Source organism: Enhydra lutris, unplaced genomic scaffold, assembly GCF_002288905.1.
Source record: "Enhydra lutris kenyoni isolate GAN:26980312 unplaced genomic scaffold, ASM228890v2 scaffoldscaffold41, whole genome shotgun sequence".
NCBI lineage: Eukaryota > Metazoa > Chordata > Mammalia > Carnivora > Mustelidae > Enhydra > Enhydra lutris.
Genome location: NW_019154125.1, coordinates 15118778 through 15135532, shown reverse-complemented (window position 1 = coordinate 15135532; position 16755 = coordinate 15118778). Strand labels below are relative to the sequence as shown.

At 31.6% G+C, this 16755-nt stretch overlaps 1 protein-coding gene across 2 annotated transcripts in view; it reads left to right on the top strand.

Annotated features, from left to right (window-relative positions):
• Window positions 1-14883, top strand: part of LOC111155451 (syntrophin gamma 1) — a 357699-nt gene extending 342816 nt beyond the window's left edge. Inside the window, exon 17 of one of the 2 annotated variants that reach the window (XM_022515614.1) lies at window positions 14258-14883. In XM_022515614.1, the coding sequence (XP_022371322.1) occupies window positions 14258-14416 (159 nt within the window). In that variant the 3' untranslated portion in view covers window positions 14417-14883. The remainder of the gene's footprint in view (window positions 1-14257) is intronic. The other variant, XM_022515615.1, reaches the window with a different exon arrangement.
• Window positions 14884-16755: the final 1872 nt, after the last annotated feature.

Genomic DNA, 16755 nt, shown 5'->3' with positions numbered 1-16755 from the left:
GAAGAAAATGCCAAATTATTTTTCAGAGTGATTATTAATGTTTTATATTTTCAATAGTAATGTATGAGGAATCCAGTTTCCTCATCAGCATTTGAAATAGTTACTACTTTTTATTTTAGTAGTTCTTATCATAATGTTAATTTTCATTTTCCTAATGGCTTAGCAATGGTGAACAACTTTTCATGTGCCTGTTTTCTATCTATATATTCCCTTTAGTGAAATGTCTATTTTTATCCACTTTTCAATTATATATTTTATTTGTTTTACTATTGAGTTTTTGAGCTTTTTTTTTAAGATTTTATTTATTTATTTGAGGGAGAGAGAGAGAGCACATGCAAGAACAGGGAGGTGAAAGGGGAAAAGAAGCACACTCTCCATTGAGCAGGGATCCGACATGGTGCTTGATTCCAGGACCCTAAGATCATGACTTGAGCTGAAGACAGACACACTAAGCCACACAGGTGCCCCTTATGAGTTCTTTATATATTCTATAAGTGAGGCTTTGTTAGATATGTTGTTTGCAAATATTTTCTTCTAATTCTTCCAAAGCTTATCTTTCATCTTCTTAACAGGTATCATGCAGAGAAAGTTCTAAAATTTTCATAAACCCCACTTATCAATTATGTCTTTTATAGATTATGCTTTTGATGTTATGTCGGGAATTCTTCATCAAGCCCCAGGTGTCAAAGATTTTTCTCCTACACTATCTTCAAAAAGGTCTGTAGGCTAGGGGAACCTGGGTGGCACAGTCAGTTAAGGGTTTGGATCTTGGTTTTGGCTCAGGTGGTGATCTCAGGGTCCTGAGACTGAGACCCACATTTGCTTTACACTGAGCAGGGAGCCTGCTAAAGTTTCTGTCTCCGTCTCACCCATGCACACACATTATCTTTCTCTCTCTCAAAAAAAAAAAAAAAATAAATTTTTTTAAAAAAAGTTCTGTAGGTTTGCCTTTAAATATATAACACATCTGAGTTCATTTTTTCCTGTAAGCTGTGAGATTTAAGAAAACAGATGTTTTGTCCAAAGATGCCAATTATTTCAGCAACCTTTGTTGTAAAGACTATTTAAAGACTATTGGATTGTTTTTACAGTTTTGTCAAAAATCAGTTAGTCATACTTGCATGGTGTTATTTCTTGTTTTATTTACCTCTTTGTCAATATCATATAATTCTGAATACATTAACTATATAATAATACTTTAAATGAAGAAAAGTGATTTCTTCTATTTTATTCTTATTTTTCAGAATTGCTTTAGCTATTCTAGCCCCTTTGTCTTTCCATAGACATTTTCTAATTACTTTATCTGTATCTATGAATAATCTCATTGGTATTTTGATAAGGATGTCATAAAACAGTCAATCTGAAAAGAATTTGCATCTTATGCTATGTTGATTTCTTAAAGCAATGGAAACTGGATACTTTTCTCTTTTTTTAAAATCTTTTTGATTGAATTATTCTGCATTGTGTACTTTTTGCCAAACAAATTCCATGCATGTTTTGTTAGATTTACAATTAGGAAAATCATTTTGCAAGAAAATGTCATTGGTATTGCTTTTTAAAATTTTGTTTTTCAAATATTGTTACAAATGGAAATATAATTAATGTTTTTATATTTACATTTTATCCAAAACCAGTATAAATACACCTATTAGTTCTAGGTGTTTTTTTGTTTTTGTTTTTAAGATTCCTTGAAATCTACATAGATCATCAACACATGAGAATTACGGAAAGATATATTTCTTTTTTTCTTATCTGTATCACATTGCTTTCATTTTCTTGCCTATTGTTTTGGCTACATATGTAAATACTATATCACTATCAGTAGTGACTGTGGACATTCTCTTCCTTCTTTATTTTAGGGGAAAGCATTTAGTCTTTCACCATTAAGTGTGTTGTGAGCTTAGGGCTTTAACAGAAGTTTTCTCAGGTTGAGTTCTCCTCTATTTCTGTTTTCCTGAAAGTTTTCATTATGAATCGGTGTCAGTTAACATGACCATGTAAATTTTTTAGCTTCTTAATAAGATGAAATATAGTAATTGGTTTTGAAATGTTGAACCAATCTTACATTCTTAGAATAAACCTTACCTGATAATAATGTGTAATTCTTTACATATAGTGATGAACCATGTTTGTAAAATTTTAAGAATTTTTGCTTTTATGTTCATGAGAGATATTGGTTTATAAGGTTTTTTGGTGTTTTTGTTTGTCTGTTTGTTTTTGATGCTACCTTTGCCTGGTTTTTATATCAGGATAAAACTTTTCTTATAAAATGAGTTTGGAATGTTTCCTTCTCTTCTATTTTCTGGAAGATACCATGTAGAATTGTTGATTCTTCTTTAAAGATTTGGTAGAATTCTCTAGTGGAAATATCTGGGCTGGGAGGTTTCCTTTTTGAGATTTTTAAAAATTATTATTTCAATTTACTTAGTAGATAGATATTCAAATTATTTAGTATTCTCAAATGAGTTGTGATCATTTTTTTTTTAAGGACTTGGTCAATTCTATCTTAATTGTCAAATTTATTTGTGTCAATTTTCTTATAGTATTTCCATAGTCCTTCTTTCTTTTTTTTTTTTTTAAGATTTTATTTATTTATTTGACAGAGAGAGAGATCACAAATAGGCAGAGAAGCAGGCAGAGAGAGAGGAAAAAGCAGGCTCCTCGCCGAGCAGAGAGCCCAATGGGGGGCGATCATGACCTGAGCTGAAAGCAGAGGCTTTAACTCACTGAGCCCCCCAGGCGCCCCATAGTCCTTATTTCTTTATTTCACTTTGAATTTCACTTCTTTATTTCACCTAATTTTAGTATTTCACTTTGAAGTTCTGCAAATTTTATAATGATATCTCTCATTCCTGTGAGTAATTCATGCTTCTTCTCTATTTTTTTGTTAGTCTTGGTAGAGACATTTCAAAAAACCGAAATTATTTTCTCATTGATTCTTTTAGCGTTTTAGAATCGATTACATGAATTCTGGACTTAACTTTATTAATTTGCTTCTTTCTGGTTGCTTTAGTTTTATGTTGCCCTTCTTTTTCTAATTTCACAAGATTGTATTTTAAGATCACTGATTTGACAGTTCTTTATTTATAACCCAAATATTTAATTCCAAAATTTCCTTCTTATCACAGCATTTACTACATTCCACAAATTTTGATAAATTGCATTTCTATTTTAATGAAAATCAATGTGTTTTTAATTTCCTTGAAGTTTTTCTTCTTGATCAATGGAATTCTTCAGAAGTAAAATGTTTATAAAGTATAAGTATTTTAGGATTTTCCTATTATCTTTCTAGAATTGATTTCTTGTCTGATCTACTTGCTCAAAGATCATACTCTATATGATTTCACTTTTTTTAAAATTAGTTGACATATTCTTTATTGCTCAAGATATAACCTTTTTACAACTTGGCAAGAGTGGGAATCCAGATCTTTGCTGGTGGGAGTGGGAGTAAGGCCAGTTTTTCCGTAACATTAGTCCAGAGTAGAGTAATTAATGAGTAGACTGCCCCTTTTCAGATCATATTCAAACTAGATAGAGTTTTCTATTGTTTTGTTTTGTTCGTTTTTTCCATTTGTTTGTTTTGTCTGTAATCATTGGTGTTTCTGGGCCCAAGCTCTTTACTTTCTTGTTTGGAATATATGATTTAAAAAGAAAAAATGAGTTTTTACCATATTATTCATCAGGTCCTGAGGTTGCTGGATCCCTAGTTTATCTGCCTTCTCCACTCCTTTCAAAATGTCCTTTTGTTTGTTTTACATGTTATTTCCAGAGTTTTTATTACACTTAGGAGAAATAAGGAAATCATTCTAAAAGTAGAAGTATATTTTTAAAGTACTTTTAATACCACATCTAAAGAAATATAATTGTCATAGTGAGTCAGCTTCTTAGTTAATCACCTTTCATAACTGCAATGAAATAATGACAGACATATAACAAAAATTTGACAATGAAAATTTAATTATGGATATGGCTCTTATTATGGCAATAACTAGCAAGGAGATTGAATTAGTGATCAAAAACTTTCCAATAAAGAAAAACCCAGAATCAAAAGGATACATAGGTCAATAATTAATAAACATTCAAAGAAGAATGAATACTGATATTTTTAAAACTCTTTTAATAGAAGAGGAAACACTCAAAATGATTGTATGAAGGTAAAATTACCCTGATTTCAATGCCAGACAAAGATTAAAAAAAAAAAAAGTAAACTACAGGCCAATATCCTTAATGAACATTGATACAAAAATCCTCAGTGAAATACTAGGAAATCAGAATCAACAGCACATTAAAAAGATCATAAGTTGGATTTATTACTGTGATGCATGAATGATTTAACACAAAAAAATCAATATGATATACCACATTAGCAGAATAAAATATAAAAATCACATGATCATCTCAGTAGATGCAGAAAAGCAATTGACAATCTTCAGACTCTTTTCATTATAAAAACTGGCCCAAAAAATAGTATGAAAGGAACCAACATCAACGTAATAAGGCCAAATTTGAAAAACCCACAGCTAACATCTTACTGAATAGGGAAAAACTGAAAACGCCACAAAAAGTCATTAAAACTAATAAATTCAGTGAATTTGTTGAATACAGAATTGACATAAAAATCAGTGGCATAAATATATACTAATAAGAAGTTATCTGAAAGAGGAATTAGGAAAACAATCCTATTCACAGCAGCAACAAAAATAATGCATTACTTAGGAATTAACTTAAAAGAGATGAAAGACATACACTGAAGTTTCTAAAACACTGATGAAGGAAATTCTAAAGGACACAAAAGGAAAGATATCCCGTGTTTCTATGTTTATGAAAAGGGTGATTAATATTGTTTAAATAGTCATATTACCCAAAATGATCTGTAGATTCAATGAGATACCTATACAAATCACAGTGATGTTTTTTACAGAAAGATAAAAAATCTTAAATTCATATGAAATCATAAGACTCCAAATAGCCAAAGCAATCTTAAGTAAAAAGAAAGCTGTAGGATCCCATTTTCCAACTTTAAATTATGCTACAAAGCTATAGGAACCAAAACAAAGCTATAGGAACCAAACCATATATATATATATATATATATATATATATATATATATATATATGCATGTGTACATACACACACACACACAGGCACATATATGTAAACATATAGACCAATGAATAGGATACATATTCCAGAAATAAACCCACATATTTATTCACCTGCTTATTGACAAGTGTTCCATGAACAGCAAGGTATGTATAGGTTCTTCAACAAGTAATGATGGGAAAACCATGTATCTGTATGCAAAACAATAAAGTTGGATCACTAACACACAACATACATAAAAATCAACACAAAATGGATTAAAGACTTAAATGTAAGACCTGAAACATAAAACTCCTAAAAGAAAACAAAGACCTTCTTGAAATTAGTCTTGGCAAAAATTTTTTGGCTAGGACATCCAAAACATAGGCAACAAAAGCCAGAAGAGACAAGGAGACCACATCAAACTAGAAAGTTTCTGTACAACAAAGAAAATAATCAAGAAAATGAAATGCAATCTACAGAAAAAGAAAATTATTTGCAAATGATGTATCTAACAGTGGATTAACATCCAAAATACAGAAGTAACTAATACAACTCAATACCAAAAATACAAATAACTATTTAAAAATGGGCAAAAGTCCTAATAGACACAAAAGAAGAAATTTAAATGACTAACAATTATATGAAAAGGTGCTCAACATCACTAATCATTAGGGATATATAAACCAAAAATTTTTTTTTTAAGATTTTATTTATTTATATGGCAGACAGAGATCACAAGCAGGCAGAGAGGCAGGCAGAGAGAGAGGAGGAAGCAGGCTCCCTGCTGAGCAGAAAGCCTGATGCAGGGCTTGATCCCAGGACCCTGAGAACATGACCTGGGCTGAAGGCAGAGACTATAACCCACTGAACCACCCAGGTGCCCCTAAACCAAAATCTTAATGGGATATCACCTCACACCTATTAGAATGGCTATTATCAAAAAGACAAAAGATAATAATGTTGGCAAAAAGGTGGAGAAAAGGGAACCTTTGTGCCCTGCTGGGGGCAATGTAATTTGGGACAGACAATATGGGAAACAATATGGACATTTCTCAAAAAATTAAATAGAATTATCCTATTATCCAACAGTCCCAATCCTGGGTATATTTCCAAATGAAATGAAATGAAATGATTGAAAATATGTCTGCACTCTCATGTTCATTGCAGCATTATTCACAATAGTCAAGATATAGAATAAACCTTACTGTCCTTTGATAGGTGAATGGATAAAGAAAATGTTATACACACACACAATGAAATGTTATTTATGCTAATAAAAAAGAGCATCTTGTCATTTGTGATATGGGTGGAACTGGAGGATATCATGCTAAGTAAAATAAGCAAGACACAGGAAAAAAAAATACTGCCTAATCTAACTCACATGTGGCATCTACAATAGTTAAATCCTGAAGCACAAAGTAGAATTTGATTGCCAGAGGTCTGGGGGAGGGAAAACGAGATGATGTTAGTCAAAAGGTATAAAATTTCAGTCATATAAGATGAATAGTGATCTATTATATAATGTGATTGATGATAGTTGACAACACTGTTTAGAATAATTCAAATAAAATTTCTCCCCACCCCCAAATACAATGGTAGTTATGTAGAAGTGATGATATGCTAATTACCTTGATTTTGGCACTCTTTTCACAATGTATACGTATCAAAACATCAATTCATATCTTAAATTCATATAATTTTATATGCCAAAGATATCATGATAAAACTACTAGAAATAAAAAAGAAGGTTACCCCAGCATTTAAACTATGGGTCAAAAAAAAAAAAATATGGAAGCTGTTACAGTGTTTCTTTTCTCTTGAAAATGGTTTAAAAGTGATAAAAATGGTTTAGACAGTAGATGCATATCTTGTCATATATAATAATAAGTAATTGCTAATAAAACATGCTTTAACTTAATAATACTATGTACATTCCTAGTTACAAGACAAACGCATTATAACCAGAGCTTATTTAACAGTTTGTTTGGGGAACATGATTGAGTTGCCACAAGTATTACAAAATTAAAAGTTCTATATAGCATTTAACTTTTTGGTTGTGAAAAGGTCTCAGAAATATTGAAAAAAGTCATGTAGATTTACCTGGGAGTTGGGGAATTTACTTTGTTTTTACGTTTTTGTTTTTGTTATTTTTTTATGGGTATATGAGAACAATGTCGTATTACAAAACCCCATTATACTTTTTTCTCTGAAAACAGAAATAAATTTTCATAAATTCTCACTTCATTACTCAGAAAGCTTAATAAATTTGCCATCTGTTTTTCAGAGCCTCATTAAACTTCTCAGAACTTTCCTAGTAGAACAGGGAAATGGTTCCCAGTTGAAGTCATGAGCAAATTGTAGCTATTGAACAGTTTACCAAAAATCTCATTTTATCGCTATTGGGAACTTTAAAAAAGTGGCTTATATCTGTTGTAAATATGACACTAGTATATGAAGGATTACTAACATATTCTTATAGTCATTCCTACTAAATTTTCTAACCATATATATTTTCCTTTACTACTTCTAATATCTTGTTTTTGTATTTATGTACATGTATTTTTAAAATTATAATTTGATATAATATGGCCAGACAATCCTCTGACTTCAAAACAGGTTGTCTTTGGAAAACATCAATGAGGCTTTATTCATTGAACTCAATAACAATTTCCCTCAAAAGAAACACTTAAAATATTGTCTAAATTAGTCTGTACAGCATATTAATCCTAAATTGCTAAACTTGAGATCTGGAAGCCATGGTAGTGCTTTTTTTTGCACCGTATAATAAAATAAAGAAAAAAGCAATTGCTTTTCTATTTAGTGGAACAGTGCAGAGTATATAAACTCATTTCCATTGATTTGCTCATTGGAGTCTTTTCCCCCAAACCATTTCCTGCCCCCAGTTTCCACCATCTCAGAGGCTCTATGCTGCTGGAGGATAACTTTTCACAAATATTAGGTTCGGTAAGACTTAAATCAAAAAATCAAGAATTGACTTCCACCAATGCCACTTTTATCTAATCTGTATATATCTTCATTTTCTCATTATAAATTGTGGATAAAAGTCCTGTCTTAAAATATTTCTGTAGGGACAACATATTTTGTGGTTTGATGGTAAAGATTGAATATATAACACAATAGATGGAATATTTTGTATGCTCAGTGTCTGCCAAAGATGCTACTTAAGAATTCATGGTGTGCTGGTTTTCTTTTTGGAGAATGACTGGCAATTTAAGTGAATTCATATTTATATTTAGCACTGAGGTCTCATAGATGAGGAAGTTTAATATTCACACACTTGGGTAGGTATTTGAGATGAAGGAATTCCCTCTGCATTAGAAATGAAGGAACATCTTCCTATCCTGCTTTTCACAATTTCTGACTTTTTTTTTTGGCATCTGGCATGAAAGATTTTATAAAATTCCAAGATTCTCTTCCTTTCACTGCAAATCATTGACAACACCAGCTGTTTAGACTATGGACAAAAACAAATGAGGCTAGGGCAGGGACACCTACTTAGTAGTGCTGGTCCTGCATCCATCCATGTTTTGTAGTGCTTCATACTGTAAAAGAAACTGAAGCATCATTAGATTGATCAGGGGAAAATTGAAGTCATTTGTGTGTGTGTACATAATTTATATTTTTATAAATATAAAAAATATAAAAGTATATATACTTTTAAAAGAACTTCTAAACTCCTGGGAATCACTGAAGATTCCAAACCATTTTTATTTCCTATTGAGAGTTCTTTTTCTTTGTATATAATTTATTTTTCAAGTCTTCTATTTTCTCTTTAGGCATATTGAACTTGGTCATGTGTGCTAGGAGTCAAAAACACTTCTTAACTTGCTAACCTATAAATTTAAATTGACATCTTTAATGTAAAACAAATACATTAACTGCCTCTAAAATAAGTAACTGTCAAGGGGAAATGTTCATGGTGTGATATATTTGTTTTCCATTTTGCCAAAAGTCACCATTTACTTATAGAAGGAAAGTTATTAGATTTTTATTTTATTGATATAAGTAAAAACATTTTGAAAATCAAAATTTTAATAATAAAGTTACACACGGGGTGCCTGGGTAGCTCAGTGGGTTAAGCCTCTGCCTTCCACTCAGGTCATGATCTCAGGGTCCTGGGATCGAGTCCCACATCGGGCTCTCTGCTTGGCAGGGAGCCTGCTTCCCCCCTCTCTCTGCCTGCCTCTCTGCCTACTTGTGATCTCCCTCTGTCTGTCAAATAAATAAATAAAATCTTTAAAAAAATATATATACACGTGAAAGCATTTTCCTAGGCAGTAAAATAACTTAAAATAGAGTATAGTAACCAGGTACTGTATTGTCTTCTCTTAATAAGGAAATAGATAAAAAATTACAATAATCATGAAATCATTTGAAAATGGGAAAAATTGAATTTTGATCTGAAAAATTATTTGATTGTGAAAACAGGTGCTATGTAATTGTTCATAATATGTACATATTTAGAGTCTTTTAGATTTTCATTATGATCAACTGTTTAAATTGCCCCATATGAGTTTCTTAAGTGCATAAGTCATGTCTTCTTCAAATTTATGGTCCCAGTGAATATCAATACATCGTCTGGTATATTGTTATTCACTGAATAACTTAATATTAGAGAAATGGTATAAATATAGTAATAACATATATCAGTATCTTATTCTTTTAATTAACTTAAGGAATGACACAAGATATTACTAAGTAAGATTCTATTAATCAAGATCTAGAAGTACTTAAGCCTTTGAAAGTAAGCAGATTAATATAGATTGACAATTAAATGAATTTTTATTTTTATTCACCAAGCCTTATAATTAAGTCAGGAAACCAAGATAAATAATAAATCAATAATCCAAACCACATAAAAATTGCAAATCACTGTACTTTAAGGCATCTTATAAAATCAAATATAAATGTGGGTTGGATTTCTAGAATGGGAAAATAAAATCTAAAATGGCACTTCTCTGGAAAAACAATGAAAAATCAGTCAAAATTATCAGGATTAAATTTTTCAGAACTTTAGGGGCGCCTGGGTGGCTCAGTGGGTTAAAACCTCTGCCTTCGGCTCAGGTCATGATCTCAGGGTCCTGGGATCGAGCCCCACATGGGGCTCTCTGCTCAGCAGGGAGCCTGCTTCCTCCTCTCTCTCTCTGCCTGCCTCTCTGCCTACCTGCGATCTCTGTCAAATAAATAATAAATAAAATCTTAAAAAAAAAAAAAAAAGAAAAAACATTTAAAAAAAAATTTTTTTTCAGAACTTTAAAGTAACCATATGTTTGCAATAACTGTAAAGTATTCATTACAGACAAAGCAAACATAAAACAAACAGCTTAGAAAACTTGACAGCTATGAAAAACAGTACCCCTGAAGCCACTGGAGAGTACAGACTGGGCTTAGAGTTTCTCAAAAAGCCTATCCCAGGAAAACTGTAATTATTTGATCTTATTTGATCTATCTGGAAGCTCCATGGAAAAGCACATTTGTAGTACTTTTCATTACTTGACATGACTCAAACCGTGTTCATTGAGAAAACCCAACACCAAGGAATGTATTGGTATTTACTGAAAACAATCAGAAGCACATTATAATTACCTGAGTTGGTGATTTTAGTAGTGGCAAACAAAAAGCTAAGGAAACCTTAAAACTAAGATCTGAGGAATAAGGGGCATTGAAAAACTCTAATTATCTTCCTGAGAACTATAATGACATATGGTTAGGCAAAGCTGTGTGCATGACCTAATGTCTCAGCCCTGTTGAGTCAGACTGTTATAACACTGGACCACTAAGAGACTTTACTGGCAATGGTGATGGGAAATACAGTCTTTAGAGAATTATGAATTATATCAGGAAGGTCACTAAAAAACAAACAAAAAAAATGAAAAGGAAGGAAGGATGAACAATAACAATCTATCAAACTGTCTCAGATACCAGGGAAGGATGAGAATCTTTTTTCCAAAGTACGTTATTGAAATGTCCAGTTTTAAATAAAAATTGTGATACATTTAAAGAATCAAGAAATTGTGGCACTTATATAAGAAAATTAACTATTAGTAAGAACTTTCCCTGAGGAAATCCAGCTATTGGACTTAATAGACAAAAACTTAGAATTATCTACTGCATACATGTTCAAAAGGCTAATGGAAACCATGCTCAAAGAATTAAAATAAAGTGTGACATGTCTCATGAAATGAAAAATGTCAAAAAAGACATAGAAATAATAAAGAGAATCAAATCAAATTTTATCATATAAAAGTGCAATAACAAATAAAGAATTCCCTTGGAGGTATTAAACAAAAGATTTGAACTTGAACAGAGAATGAGAGAACTTGAAGAGTTCAATATATGTCAATCTCACTAAATCAATTGAGATTATCCAATCTAGGGAACAGAAAATGAGAAAATGAGTAAAAATGAACAGATCCTCAGAAACTTAAATGTGTGACAGCATCAATCACATACATAATGGGAATTTAAGGAAAGCGGGGAAAAAGGGGGAAGAATGACTATTTGAAGAAGTAAAACAGCTGAAAACTTCTCAAATATGATGAAAAGCATTAACCTCCAAATTCCGGAAATTCAGTGAATTCCAAGTATGATAAACCCACAGAGAAACAAACATCGTGATTGAACTTTGAAAAGCCCAAGTAAAGAATTTTGAAAGCAGCAAGAGAATGATTCCAACAGTACTTGGGATCACTAATAAGGGTAACAGCTGATTTCTAAAATTAAGCGATAGAGACCGCATGGCACTAGAATGACATATTTAAGTCCTGAAATGAAGATTAGCAAACAAGAGTCCTTTATCTAGCCAAATTTCCCTTCAAAAATGAAGAGGAAATTAATTAAATCTTTACTAGATTAAGCAACAACAGAGTTTGTCACTAGTAGATCTACACTATAGGAAATGTTCTTCAGAATAAAATAAGAGAATAGTAACTTGAATCAATATGAAGAAATCAAGCATACTTTTAAAGCTAATTCCATAATTAAATATAATTGACAGTATAAATACATTTTGTTTGTAATTCTTCTGTTCTTCTTACTGATTTAAAAGATCACTGCATAAAATAAAAATTATAAAACTGTCACCGGGTTTACAATTTACAAAGCTGTAATATGTAAGACAATAGCATAAAGGAAGGGGGAGGCACCGGAGGTATATTGGAACAAATTTTTAAATACTATTGATTTAAATTGGTAGTGATCCAAACCAGATTGTTCTAACTTGTTAATTGTATTCTCCAGAATAAATAAGATAACTAAATACATAGTAAAATAACAAGTGAATTAAAATTATATATGCATACATACATAAAAGAAGTCAGTGATAGAGGAATAAAAGAATAAAATATATTGTAAACAAATAGCAAATGATAGACATAAATTATACTTTATGTATAACTACATTTAAAGTAAATATATATATTTTTCTTCATTTTTTAAAATTTATTTTCAGCATAACAGTATTCATTGTTTTTGTACCACACCCAGTGCTCCATGCAATCCGTGCCCTCTCTAATACCCACCACCTGGTTCCCCCAACCTCCCACCCCCCCACCTCTTCAAACCCTTCAGATTGTTTTTCAGAGACCATAGTCTCTCTTTGTTCACCTCCTCTTCCAATTTCCCCCAACTCCCTTCTCCTAACTCCCCATGTCCTCCATGCTATTTGTTATGCTCCACAAATAAGTGAAACCATATGATAATTGACTCTCTCTGCTTGACTTATTTCACTCAGCATAATCTCTTCCAGTCCCGTCCATGTTGCTACAAAAGTTGGGTATTCATCCTTTCTGATGGAGGCATAATACTCCATAGTGTATATGGACCACATCTTCCTTATCCATTCGTCCATCGAAGGGCATCTTGGTTCTTTCCACAGTTTGGCAACTGTGGCCATTGCTGCTATAAACATTGGGGTACAGATGGCCCTTCTTTTCACTACATCTGAGTCTTTGGGGTAAATACCCAGTAGTGCAATTGCAGGGTCATAGGGAAGCTCTATTTTTAATTTCTTGAGGAATCTCCACACTGTTCTCCAAAGAGGCTGCACCAACTTGCATTCCCACCAACAGTGTAAGAGGGTTCCCCTTTCTCCACATCCCCTCCAACACATGTTGTTTTCCTGTCTTGCTAATTTTGGCCATTCTAACTGGTGTAAGGTGGTATCTCAATGTGGTTTTAATTTGAATCTCCCTGATGGCTAGTGATGATGAACATTTTTTCATGTGTCTGATAGCCATTTGTATGTCTTCATTGGAGAAGTGTCTATTCATATCATACAGCAATTCAGTAACGTGGCAGGATACAAAGTCAATGTACAGAAATCAGTGGCTTTCTTATACACTAACAATGAAAATACTGAAAGGGAAATTAGAGAATCGATTCCATTTACTATAGCACCAAGAACCATAAGATACCTGGGAATAAACCTAACCAAAGAGGTAAAGGATCTATACTCAAGGAACTACAGAACACTCATGAAAGAAATTGAAGAAGACACAAAAAGATGGAAGAACATTCCATGCTCTTGGATCGGAAGAATAAACATTGTTAAAATGTCTATACTGCCTAGAGCAATCTATACTTTTAATGCCATTCCAATCAAAATTCCACCGGTATTCTTCAAAGAGCTGGAGCAAATAATCCAAAAATTTGTATGGAACCAGAAGAGAATATTTTTAAAATTATTTCAATCCAAATCTATCATGTGAAATGTGTATAGAGAGATTCAAAATATATTTTAAGCTACTCCCATGTTTTGTACTTTATCAAGAATAAAATTTTATTCTGATCAAATATATTTCTATCTAGCATTTATCAATAGTGAAATGACTTTCATAGATAATAAAAATGCCTAGTATTTCTAGCTCTTAGACTGTCATGTTTTGAAGTAAATCTGTAATACATCTGATATTTATATATTAAATAAAAATTTCTACAGTTTCTATACATTTGATGTATATATATAGAGAGAGATTCAATGTATATTGATTCAAATCATGTTTATTGAGCTTGGAAAAAAACTCATTGTCTAGATGTCTAGTTATTATCAACTTTTTTAAAGAAATTGATTTTTATTTTATCTAAAGCATTTCTTTAACCCACTGAGCCACCCAGGCGCCCCTATCTAAAACATTTCTTTTTCCCTTTCAGGAGCTGGAATTTTCAAATCTATTTGCTGTTCTTCACTGCATTCATTCATTTTTTGCTGCCAAAGTAGCTTGTTTGGACCCGCTCTTTTTAGGCAATCAGGCTACCGCTTCTGCTGCTGCCAGCTCTGCTACTACAAGCAAAGCAAAGTACACAACTTGACATACCGAGATTTGCATTGTCACTTACTATGACTATATAAAGAAAATAAACATAGTCATCATTTTAGACCCTGGAGAAACAATCATATCACCAAGTAAACAGTGAATTCAGTTTGAAATTTGAACAGAAAGCAAGGTCATAAGGGATCTCAAAAGCACTTCTATTTTGGAAGACATTGTGAATAATCTTACATGAACATAACAGCTTGTTCTCAGTTTATTTGTACCATCGAAAGTGAAGACAAAAGAATGAATGATTCAACGTATGTAAATAATATACAAATTGTAAGCTACCTATAAATAAAAATACCACTTAAATGGTTATTTCTGTATTTTAGATTATTTTGTATGACAAATACATGTTGGGCCAGATCATGAACTAATGCCCTATCATTGAATTTTGAGTGATATAAAGGAAGCAAATAAACCACATGGCAGCGAAGAAAATAGCATGTAAAAAATTTCATCAAAGAAGAAAGCACTTTAATTTGCTAATGTAGATTTTCCTTGCATTCTCATTCTGCAATATGACACTGGCATTCCAATTTTATCTTGTTGTCAACTATTCCTAAGATTTTCAAAAGAATAAATACATTGATTCTATGATAGTCACAATGTAAAATGTACTATTTTTCCTTAAATCACTGATATCAATGTTTTATTGCTGCTAGTGTCAACCAAATATGCTGACATGTGTTAATTTAATTCTGAACCAAGAAAACATTCATGAACCTCTTGTTCTTTCCTTCATTTAAGAAGGTTTATACTTACCTAATGGGATTTGTTATCAAATTAAAGTTTCATAAATTTTCAGTGACCCCAAAAACTTTTGTAGAGAAAATAATACAAAAAATGTGGTGTGAGAAACTCATACAATTCTTTGTATGCTAATCTACTAGTTAATCATGGACTGAAATGACCTTAGAGTGTAGTCTCAGTTTTACTTATTTCAGGAAAATGATATTTTCCCATTTTAGAAATATTTTACGAGAAAGTAAGGTGAGATATGAAAATAAAATTTTTAATTTCTAGCTTACCATGTCATAAAAGTGATTATATAATACAAGACTATGTGGGTTATTTTAGTTATCTTCTCTTAGTAAATGTGAAGAAGCTGGAAATTTGAAAGTATCAGAGGTATGGGCACCTGACTCAGACCCTGGTATTATATAACTATTGGTTTAATGTGGAAAACACTGTCTGTACTTTACTACAGCTGTACTGAGATCTGCTTTTAAACAACTAGCTGCTTATTAAAAAGAAAAAGAAAAAAATACTTTTTTTTTAAATTAACACACGTGTTCCCAACTAAATCAAACATAGATAGTTCCTTGTGAAGATGATGAACTATCCAATAAGGTGGTTTAATTTTCTTTTTTAAATAGGAAAAAAAAAAAGTACTCAAGAAGGAAACAAAATTATTTGCAAAAAGGACACATGATCATTATGCTTTAAAATTTACTAAACCATTTTCATAATCATCATAAATTATTTATTCACTATGCATCTGGTTAATTCTTAAGCATGTTAAATTAAAAAGAAAAATTGAAGGTTCATCATTGTACCTGGCAAGAGTTAAGCTGGATCTAGGATACCTTACTAAAAGAACTATGGCTAGTTGGACACTACATAGTTTAAATATATTTTATCTTGACCATAAAATTAATTAATTATATTCATAATTGGGATGACACTGTGGAAATATTGCTTACTAAGTATTCACCAAATAGAATAGTCATTCTAAAGTCAGAAGCCCACCAAAAGCCGACTTCAGTAAGCCTCTGTTGAGCATATGGGGGAAGAGCAGAGGGAGGCATCTACCTTAGGGTCAGAAGCGGTAGTAGCCACTTCATTATAGAATCTCTGCTATGAGCTAGAGTTGTATCTTGGTGTGCCCCACATTGGGGTAACATTTATGTGTCCACAGTGTGATAATCTGGTCTATTAAGTAATATGAAGTGGGCTACTTAGCCAAAAGGAAAAAAAAATAGTTTTAAAACTTAAATACCTGTTATATAATCATTTTTAATAAATAAAATATCAGATTTTTGTAAAAGCTCCATTTTAAATATACAAAAAAACACAATTTAATCAAATACCCTTTTTCATTATATCATAAAAATCTTCTAGTCTGTGCTTACGTGTATGATGAGGGAAAAGGTGCACAATGAGATATGTATGGGTATATATCTCCTTGTACAACACACACACACACATATACATGTGTGTATATGTATATAATAAAATGCTACCCTCAAAATATATTAGAATTATTAGAATATATTTCAAGTAATATATTTAATATACTTTAAATTTACACTGTAAATTGTAACTTGAATT